Consider the following 19,862-nt stretch of genomic DNA (forward strand, 5'->3'; position numbering starts at 1 on the left):
GGGGGAAATGATGAGGGGTGGAATGATGGGGGGATGATGAAAGGGGGAAATGATGAGGGGGGGATGATGGGGGGATGAGACAGGGGGAAATGATGAGGGGGGGATGATGAGGCAGGGTGGGGGGATGATGGGGGGGGGATGATGAGGGACATGATGAGACAGGGTGGGGGGATGATGAGGGGGGAATGATGGGGGACATGATGAGACAGGGTTGGGGATGATGAGGCAGGGTGGGGGGATGATGAGGGGGGAATGATGGGGACATGATGAGACAGGGTGGGGGGATGATGAGGGGGGAATGATGGGAGACATGATGAGACAGGGGGAAATGATGGTGGGGGAGGCACTAAATGCTTAATGTCTGTATGGCTAGTGGTGGTCTATGACAGGGGGAAATTATGAGACATGGAGGGATGATGAGACATTGGGGGTGGCAATGAGAGGGGTTAAATGTGGCACAGGGACTGATAAAAGGGAAGGAATGATGTGGCACTGGAGGGGAAGGGACCAAACAGGTGTAGAAGAAAACAAAGTTGGGGGGATGATGTGGCATTTAGTCCAAGTCATTTATTTTACATTTAATTTTTTTTACTTACATTTTCCTGTTAAAATTGGGGTGCATGTTATACACCAATGCGTGTTATGCGCCAATAAATACGGTATATAAATTTAAATTTATTGTGTGTGGGATTTGGGTGGAATAGGAGCGTGGCAGAAGATTGATGAGCTGCAGAGCCTAGCAGGGGCCCTTGCCTTTTTTTTTGGCCCGGGGGCCTCAAGTATTGTCAGTCTGCCCCTGGGGGGAGGGGAGGGAGGGGGTGTAATTAAGGGGGGGGCGCGTGTGTGTGTGGGGGGGGGGGAGGGGGGGGTGCCAAACAAAGGGTCCGCCCCGGGTGCCAAATGCTCTAGGTACGCCCCTGGGCTACAGCTCGGGGAAACGACTGTTCACCTAAAGCTTCTCCCCTGCCCTAGGCACTGTGCTTATCCATTGCTCTGGCCTCTTCTTGTTAGGTCTGGCCAGAACAAAATACATCAAGCAGCATTAATTGCTGAGTTGCTGTCTCTTTTCATCCATTCTCTGAACCAGCTAGAGGTCGGGGCAATTGACAGCCGTAGTCCAGATCTGTACTGCGGTCTGCCAATTGAGTACCACTGGTCCATACTATAGCAAAAATAAATACATAAATAAAATCAAGCAACTAATAATAAGCAAAATAAATATGCAAACTCTTCATACAGCTACGCTTACTGCATTGCCATCCATATCTGAAAAGTGCCTCCCACTCAATATTATCATCATTTCTCAAAGGGTTTTTAATGTTATTGCTGTGTGTTGCCAAAGGCTAATCCCACCTGTTCTACATTCTGGAGTCTCCGAGCATAAATATTTAGTATCTGCCCACTTTACATAAATATGTGTGCTATTAAAGTAAAAAATAAATAAATAAAAGGTTCAGAATTCTTTGTGCAATTCATTACACTGTATAATATTATACTGTATAAATAAGTTATAAAAATTAGTATTACCGTATTTTTTGCCCTAGAGGACGCACCGGCATATAAGACGATTTTAAAGGTCCAAAATCTAGAAAAAAAAGATTCTGAACCCAACAGTGATCTTCAACCTGCAGACCTCCAGATGTTGCAAAACTACAACTCCCAGCATGCCCGGACAGACAACGGCTGTCCGGGCATGCTGGGAGTTGTAGTTTTGTAACAGCTGGAGGTCCGCAGGTTGAAGATCACTGGTATAGGAGGAGATACTCACGTGTCCCCGCCGTTCCAGACCCGTCACCACTGCCCTGGATGTCACCCTCCATCGCTGTCACTGCGTCCCCGTGGTGCCCCTGATGTTACAGACATCTTCTTCCCCGGGATCCACGCTCTCCGTCGCCGTCATCATGTCGCTATGCACGCCGCTCCTATTGGATGATGGGACGGCGTACGCGACGACGTGATGGCGTTGAAGGAGAGTGCCAGCCATGCAGGGAATCCCGTCACGGAGCAGACACCGAGGAGGCAGATAAGGTCCCTCCCGGTGTCCTGTAAGCTGTTCAGGATGCCGCGATTTCACCGCGGCGGTCCCGAACAGCCCGACTGGGCAGCCGGGTTAGTGTTATTTTCGCTTCAGATGCGGCAGTCAGCTTTGATCGCCGCGTCTGTATTAGCCGCGGGTCCCTGCCATTGATGGCCGCAGGTATTCGCCGTATAAGACGCACCAACTTCCCCCCTCCCCAGTTTTGGGGAAGAAAAAGTGCGTCTTATACGGTGAAAAATACGGTATTATGAATTGCTGTGAACATGGGAAAATAAAGCACATGTTTTTACTTCAAACTTCTGAACTGCTGCAACTATTTGTTTCTTTGATATAGTATTTTTATGATATACAGTTCCTTATTATAGGTAGCAGTGGTCTCCTCAGATAATTCTTCAGATGTTGCCAAACTGTAATTCTGAGTAAATCACAAGCTGCTTATTTATTTTTTTATACCAGTCAACTAGATGCATGAAGCTTTTGTTGTTTGTATAATATACTTTTTTTCCAATGAATACATTGATGAGTACAGAGAATCCAGCAAAGCAGATGAGTGTCATATGATTTACTACTATTCTGCAGTCCTGTTAGGCTGATTAAAATGTTAATATCTGTAAAAAGTTAAAGGGACACTCCGGTGGATTTTTATTTTTTTATTTATTTATTTATTTATTTTTTATCAACTGTTGCCAGAAAGTTAAACAGATTTGTAAATTACAGATTTGTCAAAATCTTAATCCTTCCAGTACTTATCAGCTGCTGTATACTACAGAGGAAGTTGTTCCTTTCTTTCTGACCATAGTGCTCTCTGCTGACACCTCTGTCCATGTTAGGAATTGTCCAGAGCAGGAGCAAATACCCATAGCAAACCTACCCTGCTCTGGACAGTTCCTGACATGGTCAGGGGTGTCAGCAGAGTGCACTGTGGTCAGACAGAAAAGAAATTCAAAAAGAAAATAACTTCCTCTGTAGTATACAGCAGCCAATAAGTACTGGAAGGATCAAGATTTTTAATAGAAGGGATTTACAGATCTGTTTAACTTTCTGGCATCAGTTGATTTAAAATAAAATGTTTTCCATTGGAGTGCCCATTTATGGCTTGACTTTTTTTTTTGGTTTATTTGTTTGATTTTTGGGGACTTTAGGGGTTGTACTGTACCGAAGGACTAGTCCAGTTAACAGGGCTTTATACAAATATTATAATTCCAAGAGAGCGTGTTCTGTTAACAATTTCTTTTCTTAAAGTGTCCCTGTCATTGGAAAAAAAACTTCTCAGACATGTCAAACATTTTGATTGGTCGGATGTTCTGGGTACGTCTCCTGCAGTGAGATTGAAAATGTTGCAAGATGGGGAGAGAAATACTCAGCCGGGCACTTCTCCTGACTTATTCTAGTGATTGGTGGGGGCCTAAACACCCAAAACCCGACCAATCACATTTTTTTTACGTATCTCTGTAACACAGAGGTCTCAAACTGTGGTCCTCCAAATGCTGCAAAACTTCAACTCCCAGCATGCCCGGACAGCCAACGGCTGTCCTGGCATGCTGGGAGTTGAAGTTTTGCAGCTCCTGGAGGGCGACAGTTTGAGACCCTTTCTGTAACATGCAAAAAAAAAAAAAAGTTTTTTATTAAATGACGAGGGCACTTTAATATAAAGAAAGTTTTTTTTTTGTTTTTTTTTTTAACTAGTTGCCCTGATTTGCTATTACTGTGCTAAAGTGGACGTAAAACTAGATCAGACAGACAAAATCTCTAAGAAATGTGCATATTATGTAATAAAATTGGGGCATTTGCTGGACATTTTAGATACTTTACTCTTCCTTTTGAAGCCTCTTGACTCGCACTCATTTTTATGCCAAAATAATGGTTCATGCCATTTATTAGTATATAAAAATATATATATATATATATATATATATATATATATATATATATATATATATACCAGCCACACCTCTTTTTCTAGAATTTTTTTTAAACTTTCTGTGCAAAGTTGGATTTTTTCCCCCTTTACTCATAAAATATAATTTCATTGTGATAATTGTTATTATAATAAAGCTCAATGCAGGCCATATACATAGTTCTCTATTATTTTTTTTCATTACTCACCGACTGGAGACATTTCAGGAACACTGGCGACATATGGGCCGTCCAAAAACTTTGGTTCATTATCATTAATGTCCTGAACTTTGATAATGAATTCCGATTCTGGCTCCACTGGTTTCCCAGTAACTATATCCACAGCTTGAGCGCGCAGTGTGTAGAATGGTTTTTCTTCTCTGTCCAGACTTCTAATAGCATGGATGTCACCTGTAGTGTCATCAATTGTGAAAACTGTTCCAGCTCCATCACCTAAGAGGGTATATTTCACTGATCCAATACCCTTGTCCAAATCAGAGTGAAGCTATAAAACACAAAGGAAAGAGGTCGGCTGTTTAATAGCCTGTCTGACAAGATGATGTATTTGTTACCAAAGCCTCCTTGATATTATACGCTTATCAACACCAGAGTTTAATTGTTGAAACTATAAACACAGATTCTGGCATATACAGTGTAACAGTTAACTCTTCCATGAAAATAGACCTTTATTGAGATTAAAGTAGAGACGATGGTCTGCAATGCTTTGTCATAGTCCTTTACACTCTGCAGAAATAGAGTCCCTTGCTTTATACCTACCACTGATCATGTGATTCATGTTTTACACAATGGATAATTAAACACAATGCATGCCAGAGGGTTACATATGCTATATGTAAAAATAGGGGTTCTCCGGTGGAAAACATTTTTTTTTGTTTGAATCAACTGGCGCCAGGAAGTAAAAAAAAAATTGTAAATTACTTCTATTTAAAAATCTTAATCCTTCCAGTAGTTATCAACTGATATATGCTCCTCAGGGAGTCATATTTCTTTCTGAAATATTTTTCAGTCTGACCACAGTGCTCTCTGCTGACACCTCTGTCCATGTAAGGAACTGTCCAGAGTACAAGCAAATCCCCATAGTAAACCTATCCTGCTCCGGACAGTTACTGATATGGACAGAAGTGTCAGCAAAGAGCACTGTGGTCAGTCTGAAAAGAACTCCAGAAAAAAATACAATACAAATACAACTTCCTGTGGGGCATAAAGCAGCTGATAAGTACTGAAAGGATAAAGATTTTGAAATAGAAGTAATTTACAAATCTGTTAAACTTTTTGACACCAGTTGATTTCAAAAAAAGAAAATTGTTTTCTACCGGAGTACCCCTTTAAAGGGTTACTCCACCCCTAGACATCTCATCCCTTATCCAAAAGGATAGGGGATGAGATGTCTGATCATGGGAGTCCCGCCACTGGGGACCCCCACAATATAGCATGAGGCACCCACCTGTTTCTTTTTTCCGGAAGCACTGGAGGGTCTGGGTCCCGTCCATGGGAACAGAAGTTCGTGACATCATGACTCCGCCCCTGTGTGACATCATGCCCCGTCCCCTCAATGCAAGTCTATGGAAGTCTACGGGAGGGGGCGCCCCCTCCCATAGAGTTCCATTGAGGGGACGGGGCGTGATGTCACACAGGGGCGGAGTCGTGGCGTCACAAACTTCTGTTCCCATGGACGGGACCCAGACCCTCATGCGCTTCAGGACAAGAAACAGGTGGGTGCTGCATGCTATATTGCGGGGGTCCCCAGCGGCGGGACCCCCGTGATCAGACATCTTATCCCCTATCCTTTGGATAGGGGATAAGATATCTATGGGTGGAGTACCCCTTTAAGCTTCTTTTTATTTTATTAATAGGTATACTGTAGGATGAAACATGCAATACATTCTATAACAATTAACTTATCACTTGCATTACCTGGTCTGATTAATTAAATGCAAACAGAATTGCTTTTATTTGTATAATAGCTGTGATAATTTAAGCAAGAACCTGGTTTCACAAGGTTTATGAGAGGACAGAAGGTCTAAATATATTTCTTCTGCTATATTCTTCTATTCTGAATAGCCCTTTCTATATCAGTGGCAATGGCATTAGCATATGTATGTGTTGGAAACTAATTTGCTGAGCAGATTAATGTAATTCCTGTAATTTGCTCACTACACTAGTTTACCTGCAGAATCTTTATTTCTTCTTTCTACATTTTCAACAGTACATATATTTAATTACTAAAGTAAAATGAGCCAAGCAACAAATAGAGTTTAGTGCCTGATTTTTTTAACCTTTCATTTTAAAAGAGTTGTTATACTTCAAATACCTGGTCATCTGTCAACTGTCGATAGGAATCTGCAAAAGGCTCAACCCCTTAATGACACAGCAATTTTCTTAGTTTTTGTGTTTTCATTTCTTCCTCCTCATCTTTTAAAATCTATAATCAATTCTTCATGTATAGAGCTTGTTGTTTGCAGGACTTATTGTACTTTGTAATTACATCACTCATGTTACCACAAAATGTAAGGTGAAGCAAAAAAGAAAAAAAATGATTTGGGGTAAAATTGGAAGAGAAATTCAGCAAAAATGACACATTGGGCCTCAATTACCAAGCCAAACCTGCCAGTTTTTATCAAGTTTTGTGGACTAAATTTAGGCGCACACCTGTGCGACATTTTTTGTGACATGTTTGGACAATAAATTGTCTACATTCTCACAAATCACTCGGAGTGTTATAGAAAACCCTACAAAGGGGCATGGCTTATCAAAAATGGGAGTAACCCGACATTTTTCAAAAATCACTCCATTTATTTGTCCAAAACCCGACAAAAAAGTGGTGAAGAGTGAATTTTGAAAACCTGCCTGCTAGAGGCTGGTGTAAAAACAGGTAAAATGGTTAGTTTTTCCCCCAGCATGGTTCTTATGGGCAATATGCATAAACTGGGTAAGCCAAAATTAAAAACTGGTTTACTTAACTCTAATTTCATTGGAATTTATATTCCTGACTTGATGGGATATATGGACAAATATTAAATTTTTATACCCTAAATGTGGGGAAAATTTACTGTTTACTTTGATGTTTGCATTGTTACATGGTAGTACTTTCTTACTTTATCTGTGATTTATTCAATATTTATTGCACAACTTTTTTTGTAGGATTGCTAACATAATCCACTTTTAGCCTTTTCTTCCATCTGTTCTGTAGAATATTGTTTCTATGGCTCGCAGCCTCAGTGTCAAAATGCATGGTCAAATGGTATTCCCAAATTGTGAAAGTGTGTTATTTCTTAAATAAAATTGTTATGGTTCAAAGAGCAGATTTTACGCCCAACTCAATTTCTCAGGAATTTGGCAAATGCTTTGGAAATGTCATGCTTTTGCATGGCTGGTTGTTGGGGTGGTGTCTCTTGCCTCAGATTTTCACAGACCTTAAGAGCCACTGTTGTTTATTCTCACAATTGTTTGTACCTTCCGATGTCGACAAAAAGAAGCCCTTGTGTGCCAAAAAAGGCCATCTTAGTAAATAACACACAAAAAAAAGAAGAGGACAAAAAAAAATAAAAAAATTACAGACAAAAACCCTACACTCCTAGTAAATCAGGGCCATTGTCTTTATTCTGTATGTCAATACGATTACATCAATACCCAATTTATGTAGGTTTTGTTTTATTTTGCTAGTAAAAAAAAAAAAAAAAAAAATATAAGAAAATTTGTATATGAGGGTTCATTTTTGTGTTGTGATCTGTAGTTTTTAACTGTAACATTTTTGTTTTTAATTGACTATTTGATCACTTTTTATGTTTTTTTCTTCTGCTTTGTGAAGTGACAAAAAAATGCACATTTCTGGACTCTGGCATTTTTTTGTGTTTACTCCATTGACTATGCGGTTTAATTATTAAATTTTAATAATTCAGACATTTATGCATGCTGCAATACCACATACCATATTTATCGGGGTATACCACGCACCGGCCTATAACACGCACCCTAATTTTACCAAGGATATTTGGGTAAAAAAAGTTTTTTACCCAAATATCCTTGGTAAAATGAGGGTGCGTGTGTGTGCATGTGTATACCCCGATACACTGTTTCTGACCCCGCAGAAGCCCCCAGGAAAGGCAGGGGGAGAGAGGCCATCGCTGCCTGCTTCTCTCCTCCGGCCTTTCCTGGGGTCCAGAACCCTGCTGCCGCCGCTTCTCTCCCGCTGGCTATCTGCGCCGCTGCCCGTTCTCTCCCCCTGACTATTGATGCCCCATTGCCGGCGCCGATAGCCAGGGGGAGAGAAGTGGCGCCGGCAATGAGGCAGTGGCGCCGATAGCCAGGGGGAGAGAAGGGGCAGCGGCACTCATTGCCGGCGCTGCTGCCTCGTTGCCTCCCCCATCCCCGGTTGTATAATTATCTGTTGCCAGGGTCGGGTCCGCGCTGCTTCAGGCCTCCGGTGTACGTCCCCTGCTTCATTGCTATGCACTGCACGGCGCGGCGCAATGAGGAGTGACGTCATTGCGTCTCGCAGCGCATAGCAACGACGCAAATTCAAATATGGGCAATACTGCTCATCACTAGTCCACATATGGGGTATTTCAGTACTATTGTGAAAATGAAAAGTATGGGGCAACAACAGCATGTTAGTGTACATTTTTTTTTATTTTTTTACACTAACAGGCTGGTGTAGCCCCTAACTTTTCCTTTTCATAAGGGGTAAAAGGAGATAAATCCCCCCAAAATTGGTTTCACAATTTCTCCCGAGTAGAGTGCTGAGTGAGGGCCATGTGCATTGGAGGCCTAAATTAGGAATTTGCAGACCCAGATACAAGGATGGCACTCCACCAAATCCCTATGGCAGTGTTTCCCAAACAGAGTGCCCCAGCTGTTGCAAAACTCCCAGCCTGCCAGGACATTCAATGGATGTCCGGCAATACTGGGAGTTGTTGTTTTGCAACAGCTGGAGGCTCTGTTTAGGCAACACTGCCGTATGAGATGTTTTTCATTTTTATTGGGGGGGGGGAGGTAGAAGAGTGTAAGGGGGTGCAAATGTAGTAAATGTAACAAAACATATGAAGATTAGCTCACTCACTGTTATATGAGTCCCGGTGTCCAGCACAACCTCTCCTCATGGAAGCTCGGGAATGTAACTCTGGGGCTGGGTCCCCAGGTGGTATGATAGCAGACAAAAGTACAGAATTTCCAGCTCCCAACTCAGATAAAATTCCAGGCTTTAATTTAGATCATATTAAAATACAAAAACAGCATGCAAAAAAAGAAAAAAAAAAAAAAAAGAACACTAACGAAACACACCAACTCGATTAGACTTATTAATAATTATTAATAAGGCAGAACCTACACCGCCCATCATCCCTGGCTGTCTGGACATGCTAAGAATTGTAGTTTTGCAACATCTGGAGGGCTACCGTTTGGAGACCACCGTATAGTGGTCTCCAAACTGTGCCATTCAGATGTTGCAAAACTACAACTCCCAGCATGCCCAGACAGTCAGTGCATGCTAAAAGTTTTGCAACATCTGGAGGACCACAGTTTGGAGACCACTACACAGTCGTCTTCAAACTGTGGCCCTCACGATGTTGCAAAACTACAACTCCCAGCATTCCCAAACAGCCTTTGGCTGTCTGGGCATGCTGGGAGTTGTAGTTTTGAAACTTTTTGAATGCCACAGTGAAGATCACTTACCAGCAATCTTCACTGCAGCCTCCTCCACCACTGCACTTTCCGGCCGCATTTCTCCTGCCGCGCACGATATCTCTGCGGCCGCCGCTGCTCCATGCCGCCACCGCCGCTGCTCTGCCGGTAAGCCGGCCATGCTCCCCCCGTTGCCGCACTTGTTCCCCCCGCTCTGCCCGGACTTCAATCGGTGGGCAGAGCGGGGGAAATTAACTTTAACCCCCGCCCCCAACTGCCATTGATCGGTTAGACCTGACCGACCAATAGCAGGGCATAGGAGGAGGCGGCACCACTGCCACCTCGCTCCTATCCTTTAGCATGATCACTGTTATTTTCCGGGCAATCAGGTCACCAGTGACTCGATTGGCCCGGAATCGCCGCAAATCGCCAGTCTGAATTGATTGGCGATCGCCGACATGGGGGGTCTCAGGACCACCCCCTAGGCATTGCCACGGGATGCCTGCTGATAGATATCAGCAGTCATCCCGGTCAGATCACCGTCTGGCGAGCAGTGATGATCGGAAATACGGAGGGTGTACAGGTACACCCTCTGTCCTTAAGTACCAGGATGTGAGGGCGCACCTGTACGCCCTCCATCCCCAACAGATTAAATAGAAGTAATTTACCAATCTGTTTAACTTTTCTAACCTCAGTTGATTTAAAAAAAAAATCCACTGCAGTACCCCTTTAACAGTTATTTTAAAGTGATGGATGAGTTTAGAGGGATAGAAGGAGAAAATTATACATTTAAAAAAGTAATATATTTGTTTTTAATGATGTTGTCCAGCATTAGAAAAGAGCTACTTCTTTTTTGCAAAAGCAGCACCACTCCTGTCCACAGTTTGTGTGTAGTACTGCAGCTCAGCCTTATTTACTTCAATGGAGCCGAGCTGCAGTACCATAGACAACCTGTGGAAAAGAGTGGCACTGTTTTTGCAAGAAAGCAGAGTTTTTTTCTTTCTTTTTTAAAAATCCTGGATAACCTCTTTAATGGTTGTAGCTAAAATGATAATACTAGGAGTGTACTAAGTCCCATTGCACATCATGTTAGAGAGATCAACTATAAATGCAAAAAAGGATTGTATCATGACAGCACGGGAAAAACGAGAAAACAAAAATTTAGCATGGACCTAAATATTTAGACCTTTTGCTATGGCACATGAAATTTATCTCTGCGCTGCTCCAATTTTTCTTGATCATCTTTGAGATGTTTCAAGATAATTGGAGTCACCTGTCCTAAATACAGATGATTGGACAGGATTTTGAAAGACACAGCCCTGTCTGTATAAGGAGAGGGATAAAAAGAAAAAAGGAGGGCAGCGCCTCGTATAATCCTGCGAGTGAACAGGAGATAGCTGAGCAGCTTTCTGGGAGACTCTCACCTGATGGATGCAGATAACGATCACATAACCCCTGGTAACGGGGTGGTCTGTTTAGGAATGGCAGCCCTTGCTATGTTACCATCTACTCCGTCATTTTGTTTTCATTCACATAATCCAGTACTGTGTCGTCCTAGTAACCGATCCCCTGACATCATTGAACTACTTCCTCTTCTCACTCCATTCATAAAAAACAGTGGTAACAGCAATATAGCTATTGCTTCTGAATCCCTTGAATAGGGCACGTTGTAGCATTAAATTGCTATTACATGTTAAAGATATTAGCACTAACAACTTCAAGTGATCCTGTATTTAAAAAATAGTAATAAAATAGTATCTGATATAAAATATACAAAAAATTCCACTCTACGGAGTCAATGCAGGAACTCGGGCTATCAACATCCGGGTGACATTATATAACCTCATGGTTTTACTTATATAACCCTCTGTAAATTTCTAGAATTTTTAACTTTTTCTCCTTGTATCTTTGCACTGCTGTAATTTATTATGTATTTGTGCTTAGTGGGGTCCATATTTGGTTTTAAATATTCATGTACTATGTCGGGCCAATTGCCCCCTCCCTTTCTGTTTGTCTTTTGGCGGTCTTTTTAACTATAAATAAGAGCCGTCTCCTAGACATACTGTACATCTGCAATTGAGAAAGGGTAATATCATACCCGAAAGGTGTCTTGCGTTGCCCATGGATGTACATGCAGACTACTTTTATGCAAATAAAGTCTAAGTTCTGCTTTATCCACTGAGCCATCCATTTTTTTATTCTTCATTTTAAAACTTTTAATTTTATTTATTGCATTTACTCAATATATGCTATAAGGAATAGCGCCCTCAGTTGGAGCCTGTTTTTTCCTTTCTGCCTGTCTGTATAAGGTCTCACAGCTGATAATGTAAATCAGCAAAAAACAAGCAATGAAGCAGAATTAATTGCCAGTAGAGCTCAGAGACTTTTGGAACAAATAGGACTTTTTCTAAAGCTGACTGCTCCACCAAACTAAGTCATTGGGGGAAAAGTAAGAGACACCAAGAACACAATAGTCACTCCAAAGATGCTGTGTACAGATGGGAGAAACTTCCAGAAGCTCAACCATCACTGTAGTACTCCACCAATCTGGGCTTTGTGGCTGAGTGGTCATCAAGAAGTCTCTACTAAACTTTGCAAAATGTAACTAAAGGACTCTTAGACCGTGACATCAAGATTCTCGCGCTTTATCAAAACAAGATTGAACTTTTTGGTCTTAATTTTTAGTGTCATATCTTGCTATAAGCAGCCATTTTTTGACTTGCTCTATGTCATCCCTACAGTGAATATTAGTGATGACAGGATGAGGAAAGGCTGGGACACAAACACTTTGGGGTTAAGGAAAAGCCAAATGGAGTAAAGTGTAGACATATTCTTAAAGAGTACCTGTCATTGAAAAAGTTTTAATAGGTTGCACATTGACCCTTACCCAACAAGTTCCTAAATATATTTTGTTTAAAAAAATGTACATTTAGATGTCTAATTTCATCACTAGGGGTCTCCCTACATAGGCCATCAGCTATTCTCTGATAGATTTCAGATTCATGCTGGCCTGGCATGAGTCCGAAATCCCAGACTGCATCTGGCACACGTAAGGAGCACAATCAGACAGGCAGAAGCAAGCGCTGTGCCCGCAGCAGCTCCGGACATGGCCGGTTGCTGGAGACAGGTAACAGAATGGTCTCACCTTCTCCCGGATGGACTTCAGCTGCAAGCTCCCCTGCTCCTCCTCTGTCCAGACTCCAGAGTGAAGTGAGAAGCGGTCCCCCCGTCCCCCCACATCCTCCTGCTGGCAGCTAACACTATGTGAGCAAGAAGATAGGTAAGATAGTAAGATACAGAGCTTTTTAACCCCTTAACGACACAGGACGTATATTTACATCCTGCGCCGGCTCCCGCGATATGAAGCGGGGTCGCTCATCAACGGCCGGGACCCGCGGCCAATACCACACATCGCGGCAATGTGTGGTATTAACCCTTTAGAAGCGGCGGTCAATGCTGACCGCCGCTTCTAAAGCGAAAGTGAGAGTATCCCGGCTAGTCAGTCGGGTTGTTTGGGACCGCCGTGGTGAAATTGCGGCATCCCGAACAGCTTACAGGACACCGGGAGGGCCCTTATCTGCCTCCTCGGTGTCCGATCGATGAATGACTGCTCCGTGCCTGAGATCCAGGCAGGAGCAGTCAAGCGCCGATAACGCTGATCACAGGCGTGTTAATACACGCCAGTGATCAGCATAGGAGATCAGTGTGTGCAGTGTTATAGGTCCCACAGGGACACTGCAAAAAAGGTTACAAAAAAGTGTTAATAAAGGTCATTTAACCCCTTCCCTAATAAAAGTTTGAATCACCCCCCTTTTCCCATAAAAAAAAATAAAACAGTGTAAATAAAAAAAAAAATAAACATATGTGGTATCGCCGCGTGCGTAAATGTCCAAACTATAAAAATATATAATTAATTAAACCGCACGGTCAATGGTGTACGCGCAAAAAAATTCCAAAGTCCAAAAAAGCGTATTTTGATCACTTTTGATACCATTACAAATGATCAAAAAGTCTGATCAAAACAAAAATCATACCGTTAAAAACTTCAGATCACGGCACAAAAAATGAGCCCTCATACTGCCCTGTAAATGGAAAAATAAAAAAGTTATAGGAGTCAGAAGATGACATTTTTAAACGTATAAATTTTCCTGCATGTAGTTATGATTTTTTCCAGAAGTACGACAATATCCAACCTATATAAGTAGGGTATCATTTTAACCTTATGGACCTACAGAATAATGATAAGGTGTCATTTTTACCGAAATATGTACTGCGTAGAAACGGAAGCTCCCAAAAGTTACAAAATGGTGTTTTTTCTTCGATTTTGTCACACAATGATTTTTTTTTCCGTTTCGCCGTGAATTTTTGGGTAAAATGACTAATGTCACTGGAAATTAGAATTGGTGACACAAAAAATAAGCCATAATATAAATTTTTAGGTGGAAAATTGAGAGGGTTATGATTTTTAAAAGGTAACGAGGAAAAAACGAAAGTGCGAAAACGGAAAAACCCTGAGTCCATAAGGGGTTAAAGCTCTTAAAAAAATGTAAGGGTGGGGGGGGGTGTTAATTCTAGTTAGGGAACATAGCCTGAGTTAGTTTAGAAAAGTCTATTTAGTGACAGGTAATATTTAATGAAAATCTGATTCAGAGTGGTCTGGATCTCAGACTGGGCCACGGATTTTCCTTCCAACAAGACAATGATCAGAAGCACACAGCTAAGACAACACAGGAGTGGATTTGAGATATATTTGTGAATGTCCTTGAGTGGCCCAGCCAGATCCCTGACTTGAATCCAATTGAACATCTCTAGAGAGACATGGAAATGGCTTCCACAAATGATCCCCATACAAGCTGACAGAGCTTGAGAGGGTCTGCAGAAAAGAATGGCAGAAAATCCCCAAATCTGGATGTGGCATCAAAGCCGAGAAGACCAGAGGCTGTTATTGCTGTCGTCTGAGTACCGAGTAAAGGGCCTGAATAGTTTTGTCAATGCAATATTGTAATGTAATTCAATAAATAAGCAAAAACATTTCCATTATCATTATAGGGTATTACATTTGAAAAAAGTAAAAGGGTTTGAAGATTTTCCAGATGCATTGTACATATTAAATAGTATAGTTTTTAATTTTGTCAATACATATCTTTGTCCTTATCTTTATTCACTCATGTGCCATCCTTAGCTAAACCTTGTTAAAATAATCCTAATATTATTACCACCATGTACAATTTTCAGAGGACTTGGTGAATGGAGAACACAAATGTAGGATCATTTATAAGTTTTACATTTCACGCAAAGATTTTACAACATTTATTTTAATAATAAAAAGACATAAAAATAGCAATAAACTTTCCTTTTTCAATTACTTTTGTGAGCAAGACTTGGGAAGAGATGTTATTTTCTCCAAATAGGCTTTTTATTTGGTATTTAATGCATGGCTTTATACTTGAAAGTTATATTCCCCTGCATAGAAAATAATTTATCATGCTAACCTAACTGACAAGCAGTAAATTCAATTTAAATACATAACTGATAGGTGATAAATGCTCTAATATGGGAGAAATTGCTTCATCATTCTGGAATACACTGTCACTTTGATAGGTGATGCACTCAGAGTTGCCATGCTTGGATCTTATCATTTGTTGTATGTATATCACAAGATTTTTAAAGGGTGTACTTCGGAGGAAACAAATTTTTCCAAATCAACTGGTGCCAAAAAGTTAAACATATTTGTAAATTATCTTGATAGAAGAAAGAATGGAAAAAAGTCGGCAAATCACCACGCTGGTTCTTGTGAGATCCTTCTTTATTTACGGCATACTCACATGCAACAAACAGGAGAGAGACAGATTACGGGGAGTACAAAGTAGGCAACGGAACCGTTTCTCGGGCCTTCTTCGGGCCTCTAATGCAGAATGAGGCACGGAAGCCTTAAGTGCAGGTAACAATACACCTGGACCTGTCAACAGTGGCTACGTGCATGGTGATGTAATGGGTGGGTGGCAACCAGGCTCGGTACTGACCAACCCATAACACAAGGTAATAAAAAATATTAAAGTGCAAAAATTAAAAACAAGGGGCCAAATCGACCTTATCATTAAGGCCCAAAGGACCGCAAGCATCAGTTTTCAAAATTCAATAGGTTTCTCTTTGTAAGAGAAACTTATCTAAGGAAATACCTGGTTTAGACTCCACTTTTTCAATACCTGCAAAGGTTAATACATCAGGATTCGCACCGTGAGATTCAACTACATGGTTTATAAGATGGGGCGCTCCCTTTCGGGGCCGCAGGGAGTACATATGTTCTCTGATACAGTTAAAAAGCTGTCTAATCGTTTTACCAATGTAGAAGAAACTGCACGAGCAAAAATGACGTACACCACGAACTTTGATCTACAAGTAATTAAAAAATTCACTGTGTGTATATAAGCGCCTAGACACATACTTTTGCATCGAGTATTACATCTGCAGAAGTTGCAACTGTTGCAGGGATAGTTCCCTTTTGGAGCTTCACTACTTAACTACGTTTCTTCTTTTTTCTTTTTTATGGCATTTTCGTTACTTTTGAGCAGATCACTTAAGGTTTTGTTTTTTTATAAGCTATCAACGGCTTCCTTGCTGCAATCTTTTTAATGTCCTCATCATTTTCCAATATGAACCAGTTCCTCCTGATAGCCTGGTTAATAGTGTTATTGATAGGGGAGTTTTTAAAAGCGAAGACAAAACGCTTCTCATTTTTAGTGCTTTGACTTTTTGGTTTTCTATTTTTGCTGACTAGGAGATTCTCTCTCTTACACCTGTCAGCTCGCTGTCTGGCTGAACGTATAAGTTCCTCAGGGTACTGCCTCTCTCGTAATCGGGTTGACAATTCATCCGCCTGCATATTATACGTCTCTTCTGACATGTTATTTCTCTTCAGGCGGATGAATTGTCCGTAAGGGATACCCTTTTTAACGGCCTCAGGATGTGAACTGCCGTAATGCAAAAGGGTATTCCTTGCTACTGACTTTCAATATCCTTCACTGATGAGGTGGTTGCCACTAGCAACCAGTTTGACATCGAGAAACTCAATCGAGTTTCCTCCAAACTGGTATGTGAAAGACATATTGGCGGTGTTGGTATAATTTAAATAAGTGACAAAATTAGAAAACTGAGGCTCTGAACCTGACCACACCACCAATATGTCGTCCACAAACCGGGAATAAAATGTAATATATTTCAGAAAAGGGTTGTTGACCGTGTAAACCAGATGTTTCTCTAAAATTGCTAGGAATAAATTGGCGTACGTGCAGGTCACCGGCGTCCCCATGAGGGTCCCGGTGTCCTGCCTGTACCACTGCTCTCCGAATTTAAACGTACTGTTAGTAAGAATAAACTTTAGGGCCTCACTGACGAATTCGATAAATGAAGGGGACTTATCAGAACTGGTCAGGTATTCTCGGACAGCCCCCACACCCGCATCGTGGGGGATGCGGGTGTAGAGGCTGACCACATCAATGGAACATAAATTCCAGCCCAGCTCCCAACTTAATTGGTCAATCAATTGCAAATGATGTTGGGTATCTTTAATGTAAGCAGGGATGGAGGTAAGTAAGGGACGGAGGAGCCAGTCTGTATAATGGGACAAATGCTCAGTATCAAAGCCCACCCCAGAGACTATTGGTCTTCCAGGGGGTGGGCTCAGTCCCTTATGAACCTTAGGGAGATGGTACCACTTGGGGGCTTTAGGTGTTTCATGGATTAATTTTTCAGCGTTTTCTTTAGACAAAATACCTGCAGACATTTTTTTCTGTAAAAAAGAATTTTAAATCACTCAATATTTTTAGGGTGGGGTCCTTACTCAGAGGCGTATAAGTCTGGACATCACTCAACTGCCTTGCGGCTTCTTGTTCATACATCTCTTTATGCATATAAACGACACTCCCTCCCTTATCAGCTCTGATAATGTGAATATCATCTCTGGATATCAACCTGTCAAGAGCTGATTTCTCCGCTTGACTTAAATTGAGATGACTTTTCTTGTACAGGATGGACTTAACGTCTTTCAAAACGGCATTTTGAAAGGGATCAAGGTGACTTCCCGGCTGGATGGGCGGGTGGAACTTGGACCTGACTCCCTTTGTGAATCTCTCTATTTCTAGGACATTATTCACATTATCAGCGAATTCAGTGGCCAAAAAACCTATGCACTCTCTCTCTTGCAAAGCGCATCATGACCACGCTAAGAATCTGTTGCAAATAGTTCTCACCAGGAATTGTACCGAACACGATAAGGTCACGGAAGAGCTAAAGCAGGCCAAAACTGAATATGTTAAGAGAGCAACATCTGAACAGTCACATGCATTTTTTGTGAAATTGCAACAAAAAACTATCTCGCTGCAAGAAGAGACCAAGTCCAAGAAAATAGAAAAGTTCCTCAGGGACAAACGTGACTACACCAATTTTTTTAAATCTACCTTGGGTAGAGGACCCAGTCAGAGAGGAAAACCCCCCCCAGAAAAAATCACAGTTTAATCCACATAAGCCCTCGGGTTCAACAACCTCTCAAAGATCAATTGATGTGAGACCGGATCCTAGAGTCACCGATGCCCCTTTAGCAAAAAATGCACCCGAAGAGGGAGAGGAAGGAAACGGAAAAGAACAAAAGAAGAGAAAGTTTGCCCCATGGAAACACCTGGACAAGTTTCCAATGTCTTTAATCTGACTCAGGAGAAATTGGACACTGCCACTGTCACACTCCTTTCTAAAGGACTGAATTACGGAATGGTCGAGGATTTTGACATAGTCCAATTTGGAATTGACTTAGCGAGGGCAGTGAGTGACATTAATTTACACAAATTCTTTTTGAATAAAGTCACTTATGAGCATGAAATATGTGAAGGGGATGTGTCAGCCTCTATAGGGGCTTGTTTTTTTTTCCAGGGGATTGCACTTTACAAGAGAGAGAGAGAGAGAGTGCAAAGGTTTTTTGGCCACTGAATTCGCTGATAATGTGAATAATGTCCTAGAAATAGAGAGATTCACAAAGGGAGTCAGGTCCAAGTTCAACCCGCCTGTCCAGCCAGGTAGTCACCTTGATCTCTTTCAAAATGCCATTTTGAAAGACGTTAAGTCCATCCTGTACAAGAAAAGTCATCTCAATTTAAGTCAAGCGGAGAAATCAGCTCTTGACAGGTTGAAATCCAGGAATGATATTCACATTGTCAAAGCTGATAAGGGAGGGAGTGTCGTTTATATGCATAAAGAGATGTATGAACAAGAAGCCGCAAGTCAGTTGAGTGATGTTCAGACTTATACGCCTCTGAGTAAGGACCCCACCCTAAAAATATTGAGTGATTTAACTTCTTTTTTTTACAGAAAAAAAGCCCCCAAGTGGTACCATCTCCCTAAGGTTCATAAGGGACTAAGCCCAACCCCTGGAAGACCAATAGTCTCTGGGGTGGGCTCGGTCGCTGAGCATTTGTCCCATTATACAGACTGGCTCAGCCGTCCCTTACTTACCTCCATCCCCGCTTACATTAAAGATACCCAACATCTTTTGCAATTGATTGACCAATTAAGTTGGGAGCCGGGCTGGAGTTTATGTACCATTGATGTGGTCAGCCTCTACACCCACATCCCCAGGATGCGGGTGTGGGGGCTGTCCGAGAATACCTGACCAGTTCTGATAAGTCCCCTTCATTTATCAAATTCATCAGTCAGGCCCTAAAGTTTATTCTTACTAACAGTATGTTTACATTCGGAGAGCAGTGGTACAGGCAGGACACCGGGATCCCGATGGGGACGCCGGTGTCCTGCACGTACGCCAATTTATTCCTAGCAATTTTAGAGAAACATCTGGTTTACACGGTCAACAACCCTTTTCTGAAATATATTACATTTTATTCCCGGTTTGTGGACGACATATTGGTGGTGTGGTCAGGTTCAGAGCCTCAGTTTTCTAATTTTGTCACTTATTTAAATTATACCAACACCGCCAATATGTCTTTCACATACCAATTTGGAGGAAACTCGATTGAGTTTCTCGATGTCAAACTGGTTGCTAGTGGCAACCACATCATCAGTGAAGGATATCGAAAGTCAGCAGCAAGGAATACCCTTTTGCATTACGGCAGTTCACATCCTGAGGCCGTTAAAAAGGGTATCCCTTACGGACAATTCATCCGCCGTCAGCGAGCTGACAGGTGTAAGAGAGAGAATCTCCTAGTCAGCAAAAATAGAAAACCAAAAAGTCAAAGCACTGAAAATGAGAAGACTTATGTCTTCGCTTTTAAGAACTCCCCTATCA

General features: G+C 41.7%; 1 protein-coding gene across 3 annotated transcripts in view; it reads right to left on the minus strand.

The window, feature by feature from the left end:
* CDH12 (cadherin 12) overlaps positions 1-19,862 on the minus strand; it is an 863,358-nt gene that overhangs the window by 183,769 nt on the left and 659,727 nt on the right. For all 3 annotated transcript variants that reach the window (XM_056520962.1, XM_056520961.1, XM_056520960.1), the window contains one exon: positions 4,145-4,439. In XM_056520962.1, coding sequence (XP_056376937.1) covers positions 4,145-4,439 — 295 coding nt within the window. The remainder of the gene's footprint in view (positions 1-4,144; positions 4,440-19,862) is intronic.

Source organism: Hyla sarda, chromosome 5, assembly GCF_029499605.1.
Source record: "Hyla sarda isolate aHylSar1 chromosome 5, aHylSar1.hap1, whole genome shotgun sequence".
Lineage (NCBI taxonomy): Eukaryota > Metazoa > Chordata > Amphibia > Anura > Hylidae > Hyla > Hyla sarda.